This window comes from Bombyx mandarina, chromosome 22 (genome assembly GCF_030267445.1).
Source record: "Bombyx mandarina strain Sakado chromosome 22, ASM3026744v2".
NCBI classification, from domain to species: domain Eukaryota; kingdom Metazoa; phylum Arthropoda; class Insecta; order Lepidoptera; family Bombycidae; genus Bombyx; species Bombyx mandarina.
Window position 1 is genome coordinate 14,282,138 of NC_143228.1, and position 23,802 is coordinate 14,305,939.

At 38.3% G+C, this 23,802-nt stretch overlaps 1 protein-coding gene across 1 annotated transcript in view; it reads left to right on the top strand.

The window, feature by feature from the left end:
• The window catches only part of LOC114240118 (very long chain fatty acid elongase AAEL008004), a 47,404-nt gene that overhangs the window by 12,738 nt on the left and 10,864 nt on the right, over window positions 1-23,802 (top strand). The window contains exons 2-4 of the mRNA XM_089737162.1: window positions 12,985-13,053; window positions 22,588-22,778; window positions 22,962-23,042. Of these exons, the coding sequence (XP_089593288.1) occupies window positions 12,985-13,053; window positions 22,588-22,778; window positions 22,962-23,042 (341 nt within the window). The remainder of the gene's footprint in view (window positions 1-12,984; window positions 13,054-22,587; window positions 22,779-22,961; window positions 23,043-23,802) is intronic.

Here is a 23,802-nt window from a genome sequence, read left to right on the forward strand (position 1 = left end):
CCTGGCCCCGGAGTACCCTGAGCGAAGTTCACCGACAGTCACGCTCTCCGGGGCACATCCCCCCTGAGCGGCTATCGCGGCTGCCACCTCCTCCTTGGTGGCGCAGTCGTCCAGGCCGGTGATCCTAATTTCTGCCATCCTCACCGGCCTGTGTACGCGCACCTCTTCCTCCGGCAACGCCACGCGGAGCGTCGCCACTAGTCTATCCGCGATGCCAGAACTATCGGCACCGGGATACTCCAGTAGCTTCGCCCCATTGGCGGTCTCCCGGAAGCGGAGGCCCTCCTCCTCTGCTCCAATTTCTTTCAAATTTACGGCCGCGCGCGCCCGGGCCATAACCTCATTATAGGTGAGGCCCTTTTCGGCGGCGGCCGGCAGCAACGTCACTACAACGGCAGTAGACCCCGCTGCGCGCGGCTTCTTCTTTTTGTTTTTCGTCTTGCTAGCGGCCGGTGCTCGACCCTCGCGGGGAGCAGCCACGGCCGCCAGCGCTGTGTTTCGTGCTACAGCAGTCGGTACTCGACCCCCTTGAGGAGCTGCCAGAGCTGCTGTTTGTCGCCATGTTTTGGTGCCCCGCTTCACCACTTCCGTCCAGCCCTCGTCCATGCTTGACGGGGGAGGAGGAAGGGGACGGGGCTGTGGTTGGGATTGCGGGGCGGGATTCTGGGCACCCGCACCTCTGTTATTCCGGTTCCGGCCTCCACGTCGTGCCACCCTCCCGGGTGGGGTACAAGTTAAGGTCGTCTGGGCAGCCTGGTCGCGTGGGGCGGTTGCGGCTGTTGGCACCGGGACGCAATTTCTGAAACTAATCGAGGAGCGGAGCATCTCCTCGAGGCCAGCAAAGTGTTTGCCGACTTCAACCGCCACCACCCGCGAGATGCAGGCCATCATTTCCGCTCTGCTTGGGACGTGATCCACCTCCCTCTCCTCCCTCTGCGACCCCACAGCACGTGGGGGTGAAAGAGGCGGCTCCGCAGGCCTAGGCCGCGGCAGCGCCGGCCACTCGTCTACCATCCTCGCCAGTGGCGAACGAATGTCCTCAGCCTGCGCTGGCACAGGCCTTAACCGTCCTGTCTGTATGGATGCCGATATCCGGGGAGGCGGCGCAGGCCTTAACTCAACCCTGCGAGGGGGGCGAGGGAGCGCGGGAGTAGGCACTCGTGGAACAGCGGCCACAGAAGTGGGCGCTGATATAACACCTCTTAGTCGTCTCTGAACCACGAAAGTTGTGAAGCAATCGATACGTCAGAAACAATAATTTTTGTATTGTAAATTCGACGCGGGAAAATGCATCCTGCTAACACGATTCATTTTCGCTGCAAACTGTGATACTTCCTTTAACTTCCTTAGGACTTAACTTAGTTTGAGCAAAATCGCGGATCATCCCCCAATTAAATATAAATTAATCTTAAGCAATGAATGAAACGTAATCAAATCTTAGTTGTATATATGTAACCTCTATACAATTAATCCTTAAAGAGGTTAATATGTTATTTATATCATTCTTCTATAGATGACATAAAATAGAATTTCGATTATTGAAACATTAGAACATTAGACATATAAAGAGCATTTTTGCAATATTAAAATATAAAAAGATATAAAAATAACGGTGAAGCAATAGCTTTAAATGTTGTTTCTCTTTATAAGAGCAACTCAATTGCTATAGTTTTACAAAGCTAAACTGTATTTTGATTTAAATAAATAAATACATTATATATATATATATATATATTTTGATTCGATTGCACCTATAATTGAGGTGACATCTGCCATGAACTTTTGTCAATTGTTCAATGTTCTGTATTGATGATCACTTTGTTGGTGCAACTTAATAAATAAATAAAAGTTTCATCGAAATTCACTTATACGTAATTGAGCAAAAAACATCCAAACATACAAATATTTACATAAATTGTAACACAGATTATTATTGTAATATTGCTAGTAGTATTGTAGATTATTATTGTAAGCCATTGATGCTTGTTTTATCAAAGTGGGAGGTCACTTTTCTCAGTGGGTCGCGTTTCCGATCTAGTGGTAGATTCTGCGAAGCACTGCTCTCGCTAGGGCCAGTGTTAGCAACACTCCGGTTTGAGCCCCGTGAGCTCACCTACATGTCAAGGAGAAGCTGATATAGCCTCTCAAGACTATCAGCATAGGTAGTAAAAAAAGAAGGGAGGTCACTGGAGTCTATAAACACCACAGCGTGAATGCTCCAGCTACCGGGACACGTAGGATTGAAGACTCAATTAAATACTTTATAATTGTAGCACTAAATGCATAGTAAGTGAAGGGGCATATTATATTTCAAAATTCCGACCTTTTATTGTTAAACAATCAAGAAGTTAACGATAACAATAAATAAATCGGTTTTGTGAAACTTTGAACCGCAAGGTAATTACGTTTTTCTTAATGTATATTCACATTAAAATGTTTTATCATGACCGTATTAATTAAGATCGAATTAAGTTATCGTGAATCAACGGTTCGACCTTTGATCTGTACGTATTACAGGTTTTTATTTACCGGCCCTAGCAGTCACGGCCCAATTGCTATTATGTGGTTACCGGAATCCATAAATTGCATATTGTTGTTGTCGCCACCTACCACAATTTTATCAGCTATTAGCTTCAGCTATTACATTTAAAATGCATGTTATTGTAATTAAAGTAATTTGGCGTAACTAACCAAAGAAACTACATAAGAATATTCAAAAAACACAGACGGCACCTTAATCTATAGTGCTTAATTAATTTTATTTATTTATTTATTTATTTTATTTAATATATTTTGTACACACAGCTGTTAGAAAAAACGCGACAATAAGGATACAGAGTACAAGGGCCCTACTTATTTCATGTTGAAATCTCTTCCAGTTTTTTTTTTCCTACCTATGCTGATAGCCTTGAGAGGCTATTTCAGCTTCGCCCTAACGTTTGTAGGTGAGCCCGCGGGGCTCAACCAGCTCTCTTCCAGTAGGCCCGCAAAAGGAAAGAAGAATTAGGAACATAAACCTAGTGCATACAGTAAACATTACATATAATAATATATACATATTACAAGATACAAAACAATATTAATACATACAAATACACACACACACACACATATATACTTACTTTATATTATAATACATTATACAAATATATATGCTTTTATTTAAGATGGTAAAAATAAATAGTGTTCTTTAACAGATTTCTTGAACGCTGCTATGGTTTTGCACGCTCGTATGCTTGGAGGGAGGGAATTCCAAAGTATTAATCGACGTTTGTAAAAAGCGTATGCGACACAATATGTTCATTGAATGCTTGTTGGGTTTTTTTCTCATACGTTACGACACGGCTTCACAATGGTAGTAGTATAATGCACACCTAGTCTGGTACACGGGTAATGAACAAGATTTAAGTTCAGCACTATGCGTTTATTATCTCTTAAACTTGTCGTCCACTTTGAAGACGCGATATTACGTGTCGTGTATTTTGTTCAGTTTTCAATCTAACATTTACAATACTTTACAATTCTTGTAGCTATGGAACAACACATTCTTAAACAGTAAAAATTTCAAGAAACACTTCAACGACTGTTTCCATCTATTGTAAAGTACATCTATTAAAAAATAGCACATCTTTTGCCGGAATTAGTGCTTATTCTCTAAGAGTTGCAATTTTCTTAATAACAACGTATTCTGATGACCGTCCGCCATTATTGTGATAGGTATCTACCCCTTAATTTGGAAATCGTTTTGTTTGGCGTGAAAACGGGAAGATTCAATTCCATAATCTATTTAAAAAAAATAGACTTTTTGGCGGGAACGCGAGGAGTGAAGTTGTGTTATTTGTTTTATTTTGTCTATTTAGCGTTTCTTCAGGTTTAAATGTGTAATAACGGTGGTTTATTAACTGTTTAATATCTGTGAAAGTGCACAAATGTGGGAAAATGAAACAAAGCCGCTGGACGTAACTTCTCGGGATCCACCAAAAAGTCCACTGAAAAAATCTTAGTAAATGACCACCATTTTACTGAGATTATATTTCATCCCATATCATCTCATTTCATTTCATTTAATTTTATTCCAGGATATAATGTCTCAAATTATACATCTTCATTTCATTTCTCTCCATAATATCATTTTTCATAAAAATATGAATATAAATTAAAATAAGACATGACTTAAAGGTCTTAGTTACCAGGTCATAAAAGCCCTTAAAAAAAAAATAATGGAAATTTGTAAAATGATTTGTCCTTGTTGTCTTTCAATATTTCGATATATATACTATAATATGCCTATATATTATTCGATGTATGAACTTAATTTATGTATAATAATCTAGAAACAATCTCTATTAAAACATATGGTACCTACCTGGTGGTACCTACACGTGCGGGCTTCCAATACATTCTATATCAATAATACCGAGTAAAAGTATACAAAGCCACCCGACAAATTAAATTCAAAATAAACTTTTAATTTAAAAACGAAACAATATGTGGTTCGAGTTACTATTTTTAAATCTTTACCTACCCGTCGAGTTACTATTTTTAAATCTTAACCGAACTACAATGTTATTAGTTTACAATCGTCTAGAATATTGAGATTATAATTACCTTGTTTGACCTGAAGAGCATTGGTTCGTTACAGATACTGCTATGGAAACTGATGTAAGCTGGTGAAGTTAATTTCAAAATATAATGATCAAATATGACGTCTGAAAATCAAATCAAACACATATTTAAGAATGTAATTGAGACGATTTATTTCTAGAACCTTATAATGTTCTTTTTTGTTAATCTGGTGAATACGATTAATTAGGTCTCAGTGTGACGTTTGTAGTTTCCGGCAAGCCATTAGTTGCATTGGGAGTTGATCGAATAACCATTATTTAAACGAACTTATTATTTACTAGCGACCCGCCCTCGCTTCGCTTCGGAAACATATGTAACCCGCAGTTATTTTCGTACCGCGAGTGACGCCGCGAGGCGAAGCTAGTCTAAAAAAAAGTAACCTAAGTTACTCCTTATATCATCAGCTACCTAACTGTGAAAGTCCCGTCAAAATCGGTCCAGCCGTTCCAGAGATTAGCCGGAACAAACAGACAGACAGACAGACACAAAAATTGTAAAAAATGTTATTTTGGTGTATGTACCGTATATATATTCATATGCATGTAGTGAAAAGCGGCTATTTCAATATTACAAACAGACACACCAATTTTATTTATATGTATAGATTTATTCTTTGTTATACTCGTATGTATGAAATTAGTTAACTTAAGTTGAAATTGACAGTCTAAAGTCACGCGAAATTTTAATTATATCCTGTTTTTTTTCGTGTTTACGTACTTAATCAATTATATTTCCTGTGATTGACGCAAAAATTATGTTGTTTTTCCATCAAAAATATCCACATCCCCTATTCAAACACATTAAATATGTACCCAGATTTTTTCAATTCTCCATCGCTCCCTCATTGCTGAGGATCGTGACTCCGTTTCAGCCTGTCGACTGATTTTAATTTCCTTTTTTCAATTATTTGTCGTTAAAAATGAATAAACAAAAGCATACTTAAAATTGCACTGTAATCATCGAGATCACGGCTTACTTTAAATGCGTATTAGGGTCAGTAGATATTCGATCTTAAGGCAAGGTTACTAAGTCTCAATTTTTCCTATTATATAAAGCGGTGATCATACCCATCAAAGCGTTCGGCATGACTGTTTTCTTGAGGCATGAGGGATGGCGCTAAAAACAAGCTGACTTACTCATTTATGTAGGTACAACTAGTGCAACATACAAATGTGTGTGCGCGATCTCTTAAATTTCCGTTACGTCCGACACATCATTACAATATAGATTCTATACGTGTCATTGACACAATAATCGTTATTTGTACCAAATTAGTTGATGATCAGTGTCAAACCTACTCAGACGAGTTGACCTCGATATTTTATCCAACCAACAGGAGAGTATGTTTTAGTTTCCTTATACTTATTTCGTGAGTTCCTTTTTTTTTGCCTACAGAAATTGGTAGCCTTGAGAGGCTATGCCAGAGTAGCTTTACGTGTAGGGGCTCTAACCTGGAAGCTTTGCTAACACTAGCCCTAGCGAGAGCAGAATCTACCACCGGATCGGAAATGCGACCCACTGAGAAGATCCAGCGAGAAACTCAATGAGCTGTGTCTATGGGTTAGTTTACTCGCCAAACCAAACTTTCTATTCTATTATTGTAGCCGAAGTACAAAATAGATGAGGTCTAAAGAAGTAGAAGGTCCAAATGCTTTCAAAATACGATGGAAATAGTTCCACCTTAACTAAAATATGCTGCCTCATTTAAATTCAATGAGTACCGGATCTTAGTAGATTATTTTTGTCTATCAAATATTTGTCTTCGTTCTGACGTACATTACTTAAGTGGCCACATCTTCAAGTCATCGATCGGACACAGTGTTGCTACCTCAATAGAACGATAGAGGAATGTTATTAATGAACAAACATTACAGGACATAATTCATAAATGTTCACGATTGACTTCCACGGTGAAGGAATAACATCGTGCAATAAAAATCAAACCCGCAAAATTATAATTTGCGTAATTACTGGTGGTAGGACCTCTTGTGAGTCCGCACGGGTAGGTACCACCGCCCCGCCTATTTCTGCCGTGAAGCAGTAATGCGTTTCGGTTTGAAGGGTGGGGCAGCCGTTGTGACTATACTGAGACCTTAGAACTATATCTCAAGGTGTGTGGCGCATTTACGTTGTAGATGTCTATGGGCTCCAGTAACCACTTAACACCAGGTGGGCTGTGAGCTCGTCCACACATCTAAGCAATAAAAAAATAAAAAAATAAAAAATTCGTTTAAAATATTTGCACCAAGTTTAAATTGTTCAATCAATATCGCGCGTAACAAATTTTGGTCAAGACAAAACATCCAAAAAAACGTTCGATTTTTATTGATTTTGAGTCTAAGACGGAATAGCTTGCCACAATTTTTGATTTATTTTCATATTCAATAGAATGAACAATCACGCCAAGGTTGTTGTTCTTCTCTGCCAATAAACAAAATGGTCGTGTACCTACTAATAGATTGCCCTAACTTGTGTTGCGTGAGTTGCTTTTCCTTGATAATTGTACCTAGCATTGAAATTCCACGATGAAGCAACGATTCTTTTAAATATATTTCACATAATAACAATACGCGAAATTTATAATTATACAACGATGCTATTAATCCAAACTACTCCAAACGGACAGTTCATACCTCCTTATTTTTGCAACATAACAATGAAATGTTCTGGTTGTAAAAGTTATTACTGGTGGTAGGACCTCTTGTGAGTCCGCGCGGGTAGGTACCACCACCCCGCTTATTTCTTCCGTGAAGCAGTAATGCGTTTTGGTTTGAAGGGTGGGGCTGCCGTTGTGCATACTTGAGGCCTTAGAACTTATCTCAAGGTGGGTGGCGCATTTACGTCGTAGATGTCTATGGGATCCAGTAACCACTTAACACCAGGTGGGCTGTGAGCTCGTCCACCCATCTAAGCAACAAAAAAAAAAGTAACTTTTTATTTTTCACCTGGTGTTAAGTGGTTAAAAGTTACTTTTTTTTTTGTTGTTACTTAATAAAAAGTTACTTTTTTTTTGCTTAGATGGGTGGACGAGCTCACAGCCCACCTGGTGTTAAGTGGTTACTGGAGCCCATATACATCTACAACGTAAATGCGCCACCCACCTTGAGATATAAGTTCTAAGGTCTCAGTATAGTTACAACGGCTACCCCACCCTTCAAACCGAAACGCATTACTGCTTCACGGCAAAAATAGGAAGAGTGGTGGTACCTACCCGTGCGGACTCACCAGAGGTCCTACCACCAGTAAAATGACATTACAGTCACTTTATGACATTAGGTCGTCTGACAATTTGTACTATTAATAAAACACGTTACTACTTCCTAAAAACCTTGATAGATCGTACAGACAACAAATGATAAAATTCATTTATCAAAAACCTGCAATAAATTCCTGTTTTTTAATGGTCGCCAAATTGGAAAGAAATAGATGCTAATGGGTAAATTATACTAAATGGGAACTAGCTTAGTAAAATTAATGTGTATCTGTTTTAGGGCAGTTTCTTAGTTTATGAATAATTATATTAATTTATTATCGATTTTTGAAAGAATTGGTTTCTCGGAAAAATCTTTGGCTTTCACGAGCACTATTTGCTTATATATATATATTGTCTCTCTTATACCACACTCACATATACTGCAAATTAATCGTGCATACCGATTAAAGGAGAAAAATAGGCATAGTAACAATACTATTGAGATCATAACTAGTTCAGTCTTGAGATGGACAGCTATTTTAAGTATGTCAATAAAAGGTAACTCAATAATGCGGGGCGTGCCTCATACTGGGTAAGCATGGCGTGAAGAATAGTAATTTGATATACGTATGTAGTGATTTGAATTGAATTGTTTTGTACCTTATATAATTAGATTCATTAAGATTGAAACAAAAGAAAATAACTAAAGAACCAATCTTTAAAGATTCCTTATTATGGTCAATTACTTTTTTTGAGATTTATGATGAATGTTGTTTCGTTTGTCAGCAGTTTATTTTATTTTTCCTACCTATGCTGATAGCCTTGAGAGGCTATTTCAGCTTACCCTAGCTTGTGTAGGTGAGCTCACGGGGCTCAAACCGGAGAATTGCTAACACTGACCCTTTTTTTTTTTTTTTTTTTTTTTAACGCTGGGGAATCCATTTACGGATACCCGGTCCGGGGGGGTAACGAACCGTGTTATGTCGGACTCCGGCGCCTCCTGAGAGGAAGAGGGGGACGAGAAGGTCCTCCACCTCCCCGAATTCCTCGCAAGAGACTACGCCTTGAAAAAGGCGCGCGAAGCACTTGCCCCGCAGAACGACTACCGACTAAACCCCATCGAGCTCCACCACACCGGCTACACCAGACATACGGTACCGCAGTGCGCGCCGAAAGTCTGCCTTCGCCGGTACCCGTCCTGATGATAAGACGGGATTTCATCTCCGGGATAATCCCGAAGGACGTCATTTCGGGAGATACACCGTGGGCGGCGCACAGGAGCCACCTTGCACCGCCCCACCACTGGACCGACAGTCGAGTACCGGGCGCCCCCGCACCCGCCACCTGATAGTCCCTACGGGGGCTAAGCGGGAGCTTCACGCCCGCGCCGGCCATCCCGCCTTCTGCGCTGAGGTGCTGAAGAGGGATCCCACTCCCTTTCACGCTCCTCAGCCTCACGGGACGCCATTACCAGGTCACAAAACCTGGCCATGGCCTCCCACGAGCCCTGATCCTCTAACATGCGGGCGACGACAGCCCGCAGGGAGAGGTTTCTCCCCAGCACCGCGACGAGATCTCGCCGCGAGTGCTCCCAACGCGGGCACGTTTCGAGCGCGTGCTGCGCGTCATCGTCCGGGTGCCCGCACTGGTGGCAGCCCGGGTGTGGCTCTCTCCTGCAGACCTTCCACAGGTACCTCCCGAAACAGCCATGTCCCGAGAGGACCTGCGCAAGGTGAAAGGAGAGTACGCCGTGACGCCGATCCGACCATGCCTCCAGCACGGGCACCAGGGCCCCGAGGGTGCGCCGGCGGGTGGCCGAAGTTTGGCCAAGTTCTTTCAGCAATCGCTCTCTCCACTTAGCGTATGCTACATGACGCGCAGCACGCTTCCACCGACCGACAGCCGACGGGCCGGGCGACCGCCTCCGACTCAAGGCCTGCGCCTTACGCCGATATACCGCAGCCAAGATTTCGGCCTCGAGGTCCCAGGGTAGGGATCCGGCGAGAGCGCAGGCCACATCTTGAGAGATGGTGCGGTACCCCCTGATGACCCTCACCGCAAGCGCCCGCTGAGCTCTATGCAGCAGAGCCGCGTTTCTCGCGGAGAGTGCGGGCGACCACACGGGAGCACCGTACAGGGCCATACTGCGCACCACCCCAAGGTACAGTCGCCGAGTACCGGCGCTGCATCCTCCGACGTTGGGAAGAAGACGGGTCAGCGCACCTGCCGCCCCCATGAGCCTCGGAACCAGCGCCTTAAAATGGTGGTCGAATCTCCATTTGCTGTCCAGCACGAGGCCCAAATACTTGAGCTTCGGCTGGACAGCAATGGTGACACCCCCGACTACGAGATTCGCGCCTTGAGGTGGCCCTTTCCGAGCTGAGTGGAAGCACACTGCTTCGGATTTTTGGAGGGCCACCTCGAGGCCGAGTCTCTTTATTCGTCTTACCACAGTTGCCACTGCAGCCACAACCAGGACGGCTGCTGACCGGTAGTCGTCTCCGCGAGCCGTCACCAGCGTGTCGTCAGCGTAGCAAACCACTTCGACGCCAGGCAGGTTAGCCCCGCGGAGGACCCAGTCAAAGCCTATATTCCAAAGGAGTGGACCCAGTACCGACCCTTGTGGAACCCCACGCGACACTGTTTTTCGTCCCCACCCACTCCGCTCGGGGAAGATCACCGCCCGCCCTGAGAGATAATCCTCAATCAAATTACGGAGACCGGTGGGGACGCGGTGAAACCGTAATGACTCCACGATCGTGCTCCAGGGGATCGTGTTGAAAGCGTTGGCAATATCAATCGATACAGCCAACAGTACACCTCCCCCAGAGCACGCCTGGTCGGAAAGATCGCGGACCCGTAAGACCGCGTCCACGGTCGACCGACCTCTCCGGGCTAACACTGACCCTAGCAAGAGCAGTGCTTCGCAGAATCTACCACCGGGTCGGAATAAACACAGTTTTCATTTATATCTCTACAAAATAATTATGAGAGAGAGAGAGAGAGAGAGAGAGAGAGAAAGAGAGAGTTTATTCTCTATTGTACACTAAAAACAGATAAACAGTGCGATACATTAAATACAAAAAAGTACAATTGGCGGTCTTATCCCTAAGAGCGATGCTATGAGCCAAGATTAAAGATCAAGTCATGCTATACTTTCATAATTCACGTCACTAGATTTTTTGTTATTTTGAAGAGATTAATTTTTCATTAACATTTAAAGTTACTGTTAAAAAAAAAGACGTTACTTTAAAAAATAATCCAAGTGCAATTCATACTTTAAATTCATAATATCTTAACGTGGGTAATATTTATTTATAACTTTATATACTTGACAGTATAAAGGCGGACTTAATGCCATAGTAACCAAACTACAATTGTTTTGTCAAATTAACGAAAAATGTAAGCGCTGTGTGCAAATATAAGTGAAATTCAATTTGATTGAAAAACTGATTTGATAGTATCCATTTAATATGAACTGGTCTGATTGTGAATTTTGCGCAACAAATAATATAGTAATTTTTAAAGTTGATTTTATTTTAGGGCGTGCGTCACTTTCCAATCGTAATTTCGTCGAGTCGGATTTTTGCTTTAATATATTTTGTAATATCAGAGAGAGAGATAGAGCATACTTTATTGCACACCAAAACATAATTAACATTAGAAAAGTCTTATCGCTAAAAGCGATTTCTTCCAGAAAATCGTTTATTTAAGAGAAATTCTAACAAAGATAAAGGTACAGCAGATATGCATGTTGCGATGTACTATTAATAAAAGATTGTTAAAGAAAATACATACATACAATAAATCTATATATACCGTTAAATAGAATATGATAATATAATATATACCTAGTTTCTTTATTAAAGCTCTTGTGGCTTGTTTATTTTTGTATCTTAAGTTATAGTACATACGTGTAGATTTTTAATTAATAATATATTTAATGCACTAAATTGCGATTCTATATTTTGAATTTACTGAAATGCTTCTACAGTTGTTATTAAATTTTATCGTTATTGTAATTAAATTGTTTTCAGCCATGACGGGTACGTTTGGATTTTAAAATTTCAATTTTATTCGCTCATTATTTAAAGTTTAATTTTGAGTGTAGGGATCGGTCAGGAGTATGTCCATCGAATTCTAACGAAACACAAACGCTGCTTAAATAAATGTAATCTATACTTATATTAATACGTGAAGGAAAAACTTTGTATCCCTTTTTACGAAAATTGGGCGGACGGAGGAGTATGAAATTTTCCACACTTATAGAGAATATAGAGAAGGAGTGCACAATGCTAATATTGTTTTAAAATAATGCATAAAAGTTACATTAAATCAATAAAGAAAACATTACACACACTACCATGTATTTGACGCACACACGCATGCATAGGTACTATTTATTTATTGTCAAACTTTTGTTCTTGACGTATGTGGTCAAATTGAGAATAGATTAAATACTGTTTGTCTTTATTAATATTTTTCTATAGTGTTGTAGTCTTGGCGTTGAAAATACAATCATAATAGTGTACAAACTTACAATTCCAATTAATTATAGTCGAATTTCGACTACTGCGGGACCACTAGTATAAGATTATTTTGACTCAATAATATCGAGACAATAATTTGGTTACTAAGCTTAGCTTAGCTCACTAAGTTTTGGGTTTAGATGTTGACATACATTTAAATATTGACATTACAATAAATTTAAATATCTAGTTTTAATACGTATGTATTAAATTTTTGGTGATTCATTGTGCATGTTTTTTGAAGTGAAAACTTCTTTAGAATCGTTGTGATTTCAAACCGGATGCAACGGAAAAAACGACAGGTAAGAGACACAAATACAAAAATGTGTAGGATGAAGCCAGCAAAGAATGAGACAGAAATATACATACTATTTAATACAGCGCCATCTGTGAAATTTTTTAATACTAACGTGTGTATGAAAGCTCTTGCAGTGAATTTTAATTTAGGATTATACGTGAAATTAAAATATCAATTCACAGAGGGCGCTAACTTACAATTATTTACTAATGACAAAATTTTACATATACTTAAGACGTTTAGGATAATTGTATTTTAATTTTGGAAGGTCTCACTTCTACCACGTGTGAATTGCATACATTTTGCTTTTGTTTGTTAATGTATCCTTTTACTTACAGGAGCTGTAGAAAACACATACAACATATCGATCGTGGATTCGTATCGGAAATTCATGGAGAGGAACAGTGGTAAGTTTTTTTTTTTAATAATAGTTAAGTCAAACGTATCAGAGACTTGGCTTTTGCAGAGTCAATAATGCCACCAGAAGATAGCGCTTCATAATCATAATAATCTTTATACCAGCTGCCAAATATTCTAAGTGGAAATAAATTCCACTAAAAAAAATTAAAAACATCCTATAAAAATCTTTTTTTTATTTATTGCTTAGATGCGTGGACGAGGTCACAGCCCACCTGGTGTTAAGTGGTTATTGGAGCCATTTACAACGTAAATGCGCCACACACCTTAAGATATAAGTTCTAAGAGCTCAGTATAGTTACAACGGCTGCCCCACCCTTCAAACCGAAACGCATTACTGCTTCACGGCAGAAATAGGCGGAAAATATCGTATCTCAATTCCTAAAATATTAAAGGATCTTGGAAAAATCATTGAGTTTTTACGTAAGCTTGTGATATAACGTATTAAAAAATATCTACATTGAAATAAAAAAAAGTTAAACAAAAATAAATCCAATAATAGCTATTTTTTTTATGATAAGCTATGAATCACTTTTTTATTAGAATAGATTATACTACAAATTACATATTTTGTGTTATTCTTTTATTTGATTATTCAATCAAGCTCACAAATTTTATGCAGAATGACAGAAGACAAAAACATGGATCGTGTTAGGTAAATTTGTTTACTTACTTAGTGATAACTAAGCCTTTACTAAGATTTTTCTAACGAATTCACGTAGCGTGAGCTTATACGAGTAGATCACCAATCATTGTACCTATTTCTGCCGCGAAATAATTATATGCACTAGTTAGTCTTTATTTATCACAATCTAAGTTTTTCATTATTTTTTTTTTTAATTGCTTATATGGGTGGACGAGCTCACAGCTCACCTGGTGTTAAGTGGTTACTGGAGCCCATAGACATCTTACTACGCCACCCACATTGAGATATAAGTTCTAAGGTCTCAAGTATAGTTACAACGGCTGCCCTACCCTTCAAACCGAAACGCATTACTGTTTCACGGCAGAAATAGGCAGGGTGGTGGTACCCACCCGCGCGGACTCACAAGAGGTCCTACCACCAGTTCCTTGTCTTTAGGTAGGTAAGCGTTTACGTTTTGATTTCTGTGAACTCTGCTTACCACATCGTACCGAATGAGCCGTGAACTCATCTACTAATAAACAATATTAATGACCCTTTAAAAGAAAAAAGGTAGTCCAAATTCATTGACAGAAATCTCTCAACATCATCATCATACAATCTCTGATTACGTGCACACCAATTGTTGCTATAATATTGATAAATTTAATAAAACTGACCTTAAGCAATAACTTGCACAAAACAGACAATATCAATTTTAATAATGTTCCCATTAAAGACATTAAAACGGTAATTTAAAGTTTATCATTTCGATGCTGCAATTTTATGACAATTTATGGTCTATTTCGGAAATCAATCTCGCCTTTCGGAGTTCCGTTGGCAATACAATAACAATAAAGTAACAATTTCGTTATACCATTCTATTCGACGTAGATATGTTATTTAAAGCCAAGTATTACAGCTAACCTAAGTATCTTAATAGTCGATATAAGATTCTCTCTGCTGCTACACATCGGAGTTTTGAATTTAAAAAAAGAAGTAAATATTGTAAATTTTGAAGATGAATGAAAAAAAAATTGTACCTACGCATTAACGGGTTTCTACCATGTCCTACAAATATAATTTGGTTATATCAAAATTCAGTGAGATCAGCTCTTCTTTGATTTAAATTTTATAAAGAATGCCTCCTTTTCAACTATTAAATAAAAAGAAAATCCGAATGAAATTGATTCTGCAAAAATATTTTAATGATATTCATTTGAACAGAAATATAGTGAAGGTTTCTTGACCTTTTGTTAAAAATGAATTGTGTTTGTGTTTCTGCTTCGGGAACTCTCTCTATATATCTTAGCGCCATCGTCTTATCTATTTCTATCGTAAAACAGTCAGGGTTTCGAGTTTAACGGGTGAGGTAGTGGTTTCGTAAATTTCGGTATGATTTCTATAGGCTTCGCGAACAATTAAATCGATTGCCAATTAGCATTGGCAAGCAATATTTTACTTTAAGCCCTGTTTCTATTTAAAAAACAAAAAACTTATTTTACTACTAAAATTTTAGCGGTGATCGCAATTCTCGCTACTGAACCATTCACTGTTATATCCGACACGAACTTGCTCAGTTGTAAGCGAGATGCAATCTTTGTGAAATTACTTTTTTTCTTTTCTTTATTCTTTGATTAGGGATCAGTTAGTTATTGCGCTACTACGTACGCTTGAAACGGTCAATTGACTATTGTTTCAAAACGACCTTTATTTTAATGTTTTCGATTGCTTCTTTCGCCAAAATAATTAAGTAATTTCGTGTAATGGCTAAAATTAATTTTAACGATAACAAAAACGATAAATCAGTATGACACGATATCATTGTCATGAATTACATTGATTTTCTAAGCCATCTAATCTGTGCAAGATCCACTGCTGCTCTTGATTAAAGTCTCGATTACACTGAAGTTTAGGTTAGGTTAGTCAAAAAAAGAATTGAGGATCCTAATACTGTACTGTATCTGATATATGATGCTAATAAACCTGTACTGCAAAAACTGAGATCTAAGAACTCAGATCTCAACGTGAGTGGCAGCATTTACGTTGTAGATTTCTATGGGCTCCGGTAATCGCTTAACACCAGGTGGGCCATGAGCTCTTCCACACATCAAAGCAACTTTTTTTAAAAATGTCCAATGATTAAAAAAGTGTTTTAAATGAGACGACAAACAGAAGATCTCTCACCGATCGAGTATTTATAGTCCGTAGACGAACGCTTCATATTTTGCTGTTCAGAGTTTGTCCATGCGATGCAAACTTTCTTGAAAATATCGTTTGCAATTCAACTTTATGTTAAATATCTTCTATTCTATGATAGCACCTTTTTTTATTGCTCTTGTAGGCAGACGAGCATTCGGCCCACCTGATGGTGAGTGGTTACCGTCGCCCATAGACTTCAGCAATGCCAGGGGCAGAGCCAAGCCGCTGCCTACTACTTAATACTCTCCACAAGCCTCGTTTGAAGAAGGACATGTCATAGCACTCGGGAAACACCGTGGAGGGGAGCTCATTCCATAGCCGGATGGTACGTGGCAAAAGAGACCACTGGAAACGCACTGTCGTGCCTCCACAGTGGCAACAGTAGCTTGAGGTGCTATCATTATATTCGGAAGAAAAATCAAATATACATAGATCGCTGAACGAGCTGATGGCTCTCCTGTTGTTAATTGTTAACTGAAATCTGGGTGCCATACTGGGTGAATGTCGACCTCTTTGAGACATTGGATATTGATCAGATTGCGTAGCGGCAGTCTGACTTTTGAAACCAAAATACAAGACTGCTCCGCGACAGAAATATCTACGGGACTAGTTGACCTGCGGACTTCGTAGTGCCTCAATCGATAAATAAAAATACCTAAACTTTTGTATAAAATAAACTTAAAACAAACAAAAGGAATCCGTCTGACGGGGGACACATCAAAGGAAAAACAAAATTAAACCTTTTAAAGCTTCTCTGGACTTCCACAAATAATTCAAGACCAAAATTAGCCAATACGGTCCAGCCGTTCTCGAGTTTTAGCGAGACTAACGAACAGCAATTCATTTATATATATGTTACCGGAAATGTATGAAATCAAGGAATTGTATACAAATCCTAGGAAACGTGTACAATTCCGATACTATTTAGGAAATGTATAAAATATTGTTTGAAAAACTATTTAATGCATAGATATCCTAGGAAATGTATAAATTTCCTCGGAATTGTATAGAATTCCAATATCGTATTAGGAAATGTATAAAGTAAATGCTTTCTGTAATAAAACACGTTGTTAATAATATTTTTTTATTATAAACCTTATTGAGACAATCGGGTAACAGTCATACCGTAAAATAATAATAATATATTCATATTATCTTACTAATTAAAACTTCTAAAATCAACTATCTATTAACTTTTAACGTATCACAAAATCAACTTATATTTATTCTTATAAAATCAAATTTTCATTTGGCAAGTAATCAGTCTGATAATTAAGTAATTATAAATGTCAATGTATAAAAGTAAATCTTTATATTATAATACTTTGTCAGTCCATATAGCTATTTATTTTTGCAGGGTAAGCTCGAATGGCATTTGGAAGTACATAATACTTTATTTTTAAAACACAGACATCTTGATGTAGCACAGTTTTTCTTGCAAAGGCACTTCTTAAATCCCTGGCCGGTTCCAGTGGATTGCAAGTTGGCAACTGACCGTAGTGCAAGACTCGTCCCGCTGTCCCCGCGTACCCACCAATATCTTAAATGTTTTACATTTCCGATTGCTATTTAGGAAATGTATAGATTTCCTAGGAAATGTGTAATGTGTAAGTATAATATAATTTATTTCACACATTTCCGTGCGATTTTAGGAATTACATACATTTCCTAGGAATTGTATACAATGACGGATTACATACATTTCCGGTAACATATATAAATATATAGATTGGTACCATTCCCAAAAAGTGCCCAAGAGATTGGATAAAAACTTTTAATATTCTAAACCGTATGCTCTTCGAAGATAAGAACTATATTTGCATTTAATTTAATATAGATTCCAAAGCAACGGTAAAAGCAATAAACGATGTAGGACTAAGTTATGGAAACGCATCCCATATGTCGCATGTTGACGGTATTCTAACGAGGGGTCAAAGGCTATTTCGCTTAACCGACATTTTTGCAACATTACAGGAGAATCAATCAATTCAAAGTTTAAAATTTGGAAAAAAAAAGTCGGTTGTCTGTAAAGTCGGTTTACTGACGATAGTTGAACGTGACAACGTCATACGAAAATACTGATGGAATGGTTTCATTTTTCAATTATCCTAATTATCGTTGCTATAAACAATTGGCACCACATTCACTTTTCACTGAACTTCATATTTCACGAAAACATGTAAATGTATTATTGTATAGCATCTGTGCACGCGGATGCATCGCTCACTCAAGTAGGAGAGAGACAGATGTCGAACGCTGCCGAACGCGGAGGCCGATTGTGCCTCTTTGTCGCTCGTTGCGCGCTCTCGCTTGCACTTCAAGCCTTAAATGGAACGCCTCAGAGCGACGTAACGCAGCATGAGTCATGTTTTTTCGTGCGCGCAGCCGCCTAGCCGGCTCCATCGAATTATAAGACGTTGTCACGTCAAAAATATCATAACAAAAACACTTCTTCAGCTATTTCAATGGAGTAAACTCATTTGTAGTTCAATTAAAAGCGTCGAACTGTTGATGCTATAATACAGAATAAAGGTACACACCACCCTATGGTCGACTGGAAGAGAATGCCCATGGCATTAAGTCCGCCTGTGTACAAGTTTTGTTTTGTGCATAAAGTATAAATAAATAAATCTATACTTCTATACTAATATTATAAAGAGGAAAGATTTGTTTGTTTGTTTGTTTCGAATAGGCTCCGAAACTACTGGACCGATTTAAAAAATTCTTTTTCCATTAGAAGCCAACATTGTCCCTGATGAACATAGGCTACTTTTTTAATATTTTTTTTTTTTTGTTTCATGTGTGTTTTAATGTTTCCGAAAGAAGCGAGGGCGGGTCGCTAGTAAATAAATAAAGGGCATCTTTAATTACAAAGATAAATGTCGCGTATTAAGCGAAATTTCGGTTAAACCAGACAGCCTTTCATCCCTCCATAACATTGGCTGACGTCCATGAGCGACGGTGACCACTTACCATCAGGTTGGCCATATGCTCGTATGCCTTCAAAGGCAACAAAAAAAAAAAAACAGTTTCACTAGTGCCAACAACAACTACACAAAACTCAAGTCAATAGTAATAACAAAAGTTCTTCAACACTTCCAAGGAATAATAACATTTATATACCTTGATCTTGAACGACCATCAGTTATTGCGGCAATATCAATACATCGTTACACACAATTGTTTACACGCTATCAATTTAAGGGCAGATCACATAATTCTTAAAAAACAGCTCTTAAATAACAGAATCACTTAATAAATCCATAAGGCGTGTTGTCAGCAAACAAATATGTAAATTATGTAAATCATAGTGCAGACCAAATGGAATCTTCCATATTTTTATTGACACGTAATATTATAATTCCACGTATGAATCATTTCCTTGCAATACTTACTTATCATTAGCTTAGAAAATTCTCTATACGTTGGCAAAGTCAAAACAGTTTAGTATCTCCTCTGTTTTTTTAGCCGATTTTCTTTTACTGCCGTTATTTTTGCCGAGTATCTACTGATAAAATTTATTGTTGAAAAATAAAATATTTTAACAGTAAAAAATTATTTTTCTTCAAAATATCGAAGACAATCAATACTAAAATATATATATGTGGGATAAGGTCAAAGTAAATAGCAGTTCTTTGGAAAAGTAACAAGATTTATTATTGGAACGAAGCTCCTTATGGGAAGATGCGGAGGGGTCCCTAACTGGGAAAAAACGTCCGTAACGTAAGATTTATAATAGTAATGCACACAGTGTACGACTTAACTTTGTAATAACGTACAAATTAGTAATGCACACACTGTACGACTTAACTTTGTAATAACGTCCAAAAAATAACATATTTTTTATCATTCACTGACCACGATCTTAGAGCGTTCGTTTGCGCAATACACTAACTCTTATGCAAACAACCGTGAACGAAGTGTACCACAATAAGTTCGCACGTTACCGGATGCCCGTGGGTTGTTGCGAAACCTCCAGTTTTATTTTCTTTATACCTCGTATAGAAATTTAAATGAATATTTTTATAATAAGGAACTTCGTTCCTATCCGGTGTCCCACGACACCACACATATTTTTTTAACACACGTAGAATGTTCACACACTTCGCTATCGCTATCCTAATCTTCTCCCCTCCGTCCCTTTCTTCCTCATACATTCATCCCTTTCACTCTAAATGTTCCGTTTCCCACACATACATACAGATACTATATACATTACACTATACCACGACCAAATCACCGCCTAACATCACATACGGAATTATTACTACTAGGTACTACTGCACTGACGCTATGACCCCGAAGTGGGTCTTGGTCTCCGACAATAAAAGTTGCCATTCTTTCTGGCACTGCGTAATACCTTGTCTGTCCGACACTAGGAGCTCATCACATAAATTTACTTCCACAGCGTCAGACCAACGGTATGTGGGTCTCCCTACGGGGCGGCGTCCCTCCGATACACTTGCGTACATGGAATTGATAATCTAAAATATTATTTAACTTGAAAAAGTGAGGTCACTCTGCACATTTAACGGTAGGCAGCGGCTTGGCTCTGCCCCTGGCATTACTGACGTCCATGAACGACGGTGACCACTTACCATCAGGTGGGCCGTATGCTCGTCTGCCTACAACGGCAAAAAAAAAATTGTTATGTTATGTTGTCCCGTTTTAAGGTTTGGTCAGTCATTCTGCCATTTGGGACTTCGATCCAATGTTCCAAGAAGATTGGCAACTTTCGCTCGACGATATATCAAGGACCAGCTGAGCCACAGTTAACGAATTAGCACAAAAATTGGGAATCAACTACGATTCTGACCACACATAAACAGATTTACCTCGGTCCGTGACACTGCCAGTTGCAAAACAGCATTAAACTTGAACTTTATAATTAACTGTACCCGTATAAAGAAGCATTCTCATTGTACGCACTTTAAAGGAATGCAATAAATATTTTTTGGTATAGACGACGACTACGTGAATGCTAGACAGTTAATTGGGTCAAAGCCTCAGTTTTGCATAGCGCTTGTCCTACGAATGATACCGAAATGATTCATATTTCGCGGCAGAAATACATTTGTTATTATTTTGTATACTTTTGGTAGAATCTAAACGGTATTTATCATCTTTTTTAAATTGGTAGCAATCTGGCTAACGGTAGATAGTAACGGCATTACTACTAGCACTAACAATACTAACGGCTCTTTTCAGAGCCCGTTCGAAGAAATCAACCAATTCTTCTCCCCTTTAGTGTCACTCTTGTTTCTGTTATTTTATTAATAACTAGCTGACCCGGCAGACTTCGTATTGCCTCAATCGATAAATAAAAGACCTAAACTTTTGTATAAAATAAACTTAAGACAAGGAAACAAAAGGAATCCGTCCGACGGGGGACATATCGAAGGGAAAACAAAATTGTTATTTTTATTTAATTCCGAGCATTTTCATATTTATCTAATTTTTAAACCTTCTCTGGACTTCAACAAATAATCCAAGATCAAAATTAGCCAAATCGGTCCAGCCGTTCTCGAGCTTTAGCGAGACTAACGAACAGCAATTTATTTTTATATATATAGATATAGAATACTTCTTTCTTTGTATCAAAAAACTCAATAGTGTTTACATTACGTAAAGAAATCTTTGAACATGCGAGGAAAACAGTAATTGTCAAATAAAAGGAAAACAATGCTCATTAACATAAATGAATTAATAAACGGGATCAAATAACACGCAATCATGAGCCTCCAAACTAGAATTTCCTGTTTTATAAGAACTAGAAACCGATACACAACATCTTTAATTATAAACCTCTAAATATACATAATATTTTGATACCGAACATTCCAAGTTTCAGCGAGATCACGATTCATAAGCTTCTAATCTAAAGAACGGGGAGAGTTCGCGAATTTTTTTAGTTATTTTGTAGTAAGAATTACTGGATGATAACTGAGCTTTGTTCGGCTTTTTTTTTTTAACGCCATCTTGTTGTGTCTCTAAAGCAGTAAATATAGTATTATTATTCGCCAATAGATGTCGGGAAGAGTCATAAAGTTGATTATCGATAAAGTTGATTATTGAAAACACGAATAAAACAACATTTTCTGAAAATAAACCGTAGCTAGATCGATTTATCGCCCCCGAAATCCCCTGTATACTAAATTTTATGAAAATCGTTGGAGCCGTTTCCGTGATTCAGATTATATATATAGGTATATACAAGAATTGCTCGTTTAAAGGTATAAGATTTGCTGCAGTTATGAACACAACATTTTGCGATTTACCATTACGTTTCTATCAATATTGTTAAACCGTATTTTTTTTTTTCTTTTTTTATTGCCCTTGTAGGCAGACGAGCATACGGCACACCTGATGGTGATTGGTGAGTTATGGTGAGCTACCGTCGCCCATGGACTTCAGCAATGCCACGGGCAGAGCCAAGCCGCTGCCAATTTTTTTTAATTTTTTTTTTATTGCTTAGATCGTTGGACGAGCTCATAGCCCACCTGATATTAACTGGTTACTAGAGCCCATAGACATCTACGACGTAAATGCGCCACCCACCTTGAGATATAAGTTCTAAGGTCTCAAGTATAATTACAACGGCTGCCCCAACCTTCAAACCGAAACGCATTACCGCTTCACGGCAGAAATAGGTAGGGCAGTATAATAATATGATCTAACCTCCACGAAATCTCATTCACAGATCCGCGGACAGAAAACTGGTGGTTAATGTCCGGCCCGGGACCACTTCTCACATTGCTGGCGACATACGTCTACTTCTGCACATCAGTGGGACCTCGCTACATGAGAGACCGGAAGCCTTATGACTTGAAGAACCCAATAATACTGTACAATGTAGTCCAAATTCTGATGAGTGCTTACTTGGTCTACGAGGTTCGTACTTTGAAGACTTGACTTTTAGTTTTAACTATTGAAGAACAATACTGATTTTTAGTAGGATTAAACTATCATAGAGACAACTTCATTAAATTGATCCAATAAAATCTGTGATTTACGATGCGATTTATGTTATTTATGTGGGACAATGACCTTATGGTTACCTTATGGTATTTACAGGGTCTCATAGCGGGATGGTGGAATGACTACAATTTTTCCTGTGAACCAGTCAATTACAGTGATGACCCCAAGGCCAAGAGGGTATGACGTCATGTTTCTAATCCCAATCTCTTCATTTATAGAAAAAACCTTGCTTTTTAGATAAACCAAAAACTAATTTATTTACCACATTGGTAAATACCCTTCACGCTCTGTTTTGACGATCTTTATATATAGCTAATCCACATATCTATAATAATATATAAATCTACAGTGGTTTTTATGGATGTTCCGTTATAACTTCTGAACCATGAATCCAGTTGACTTGAAACTTGGTATCCATGTAGAAAATGTACTTAATGGATAGGCTAATATTTATATGAGTGTTGAACTCCTTAATAATAATGTCAATAAATAATAATGTTAATTTTAAATGCCCAGCGAAGCGGGCGAGTACGGCTACTATGTAATAATTGTTTTCGATCTGACCATACAACCCTAATGGTACTATTACGAAAAACTTATTTTACAAGTGATTACAATAACTGTCCCAAGTTTTAAGTTAATCGAATGAATCGTACATACAAGATAGATTACGAGCAAACAAACACACAATATTATTATTATATTATTTTAGATTAATTTTATAGTTGCGTGATCGTTGATTTTTGTAGCCTTAAGCTCTATGCGATTTGGGTTAGTATATATTGTTTGGTTCACTAGACTTCTACATATAATATTATAAGACGGAAGAATGTTTTGGTATGAATAATATTCTGCGTAGTACTTTAAATTTATAACAGTATCTGTATATATTATTCATTGATGTAATAATATAATAATATATGTATATGAGATCATT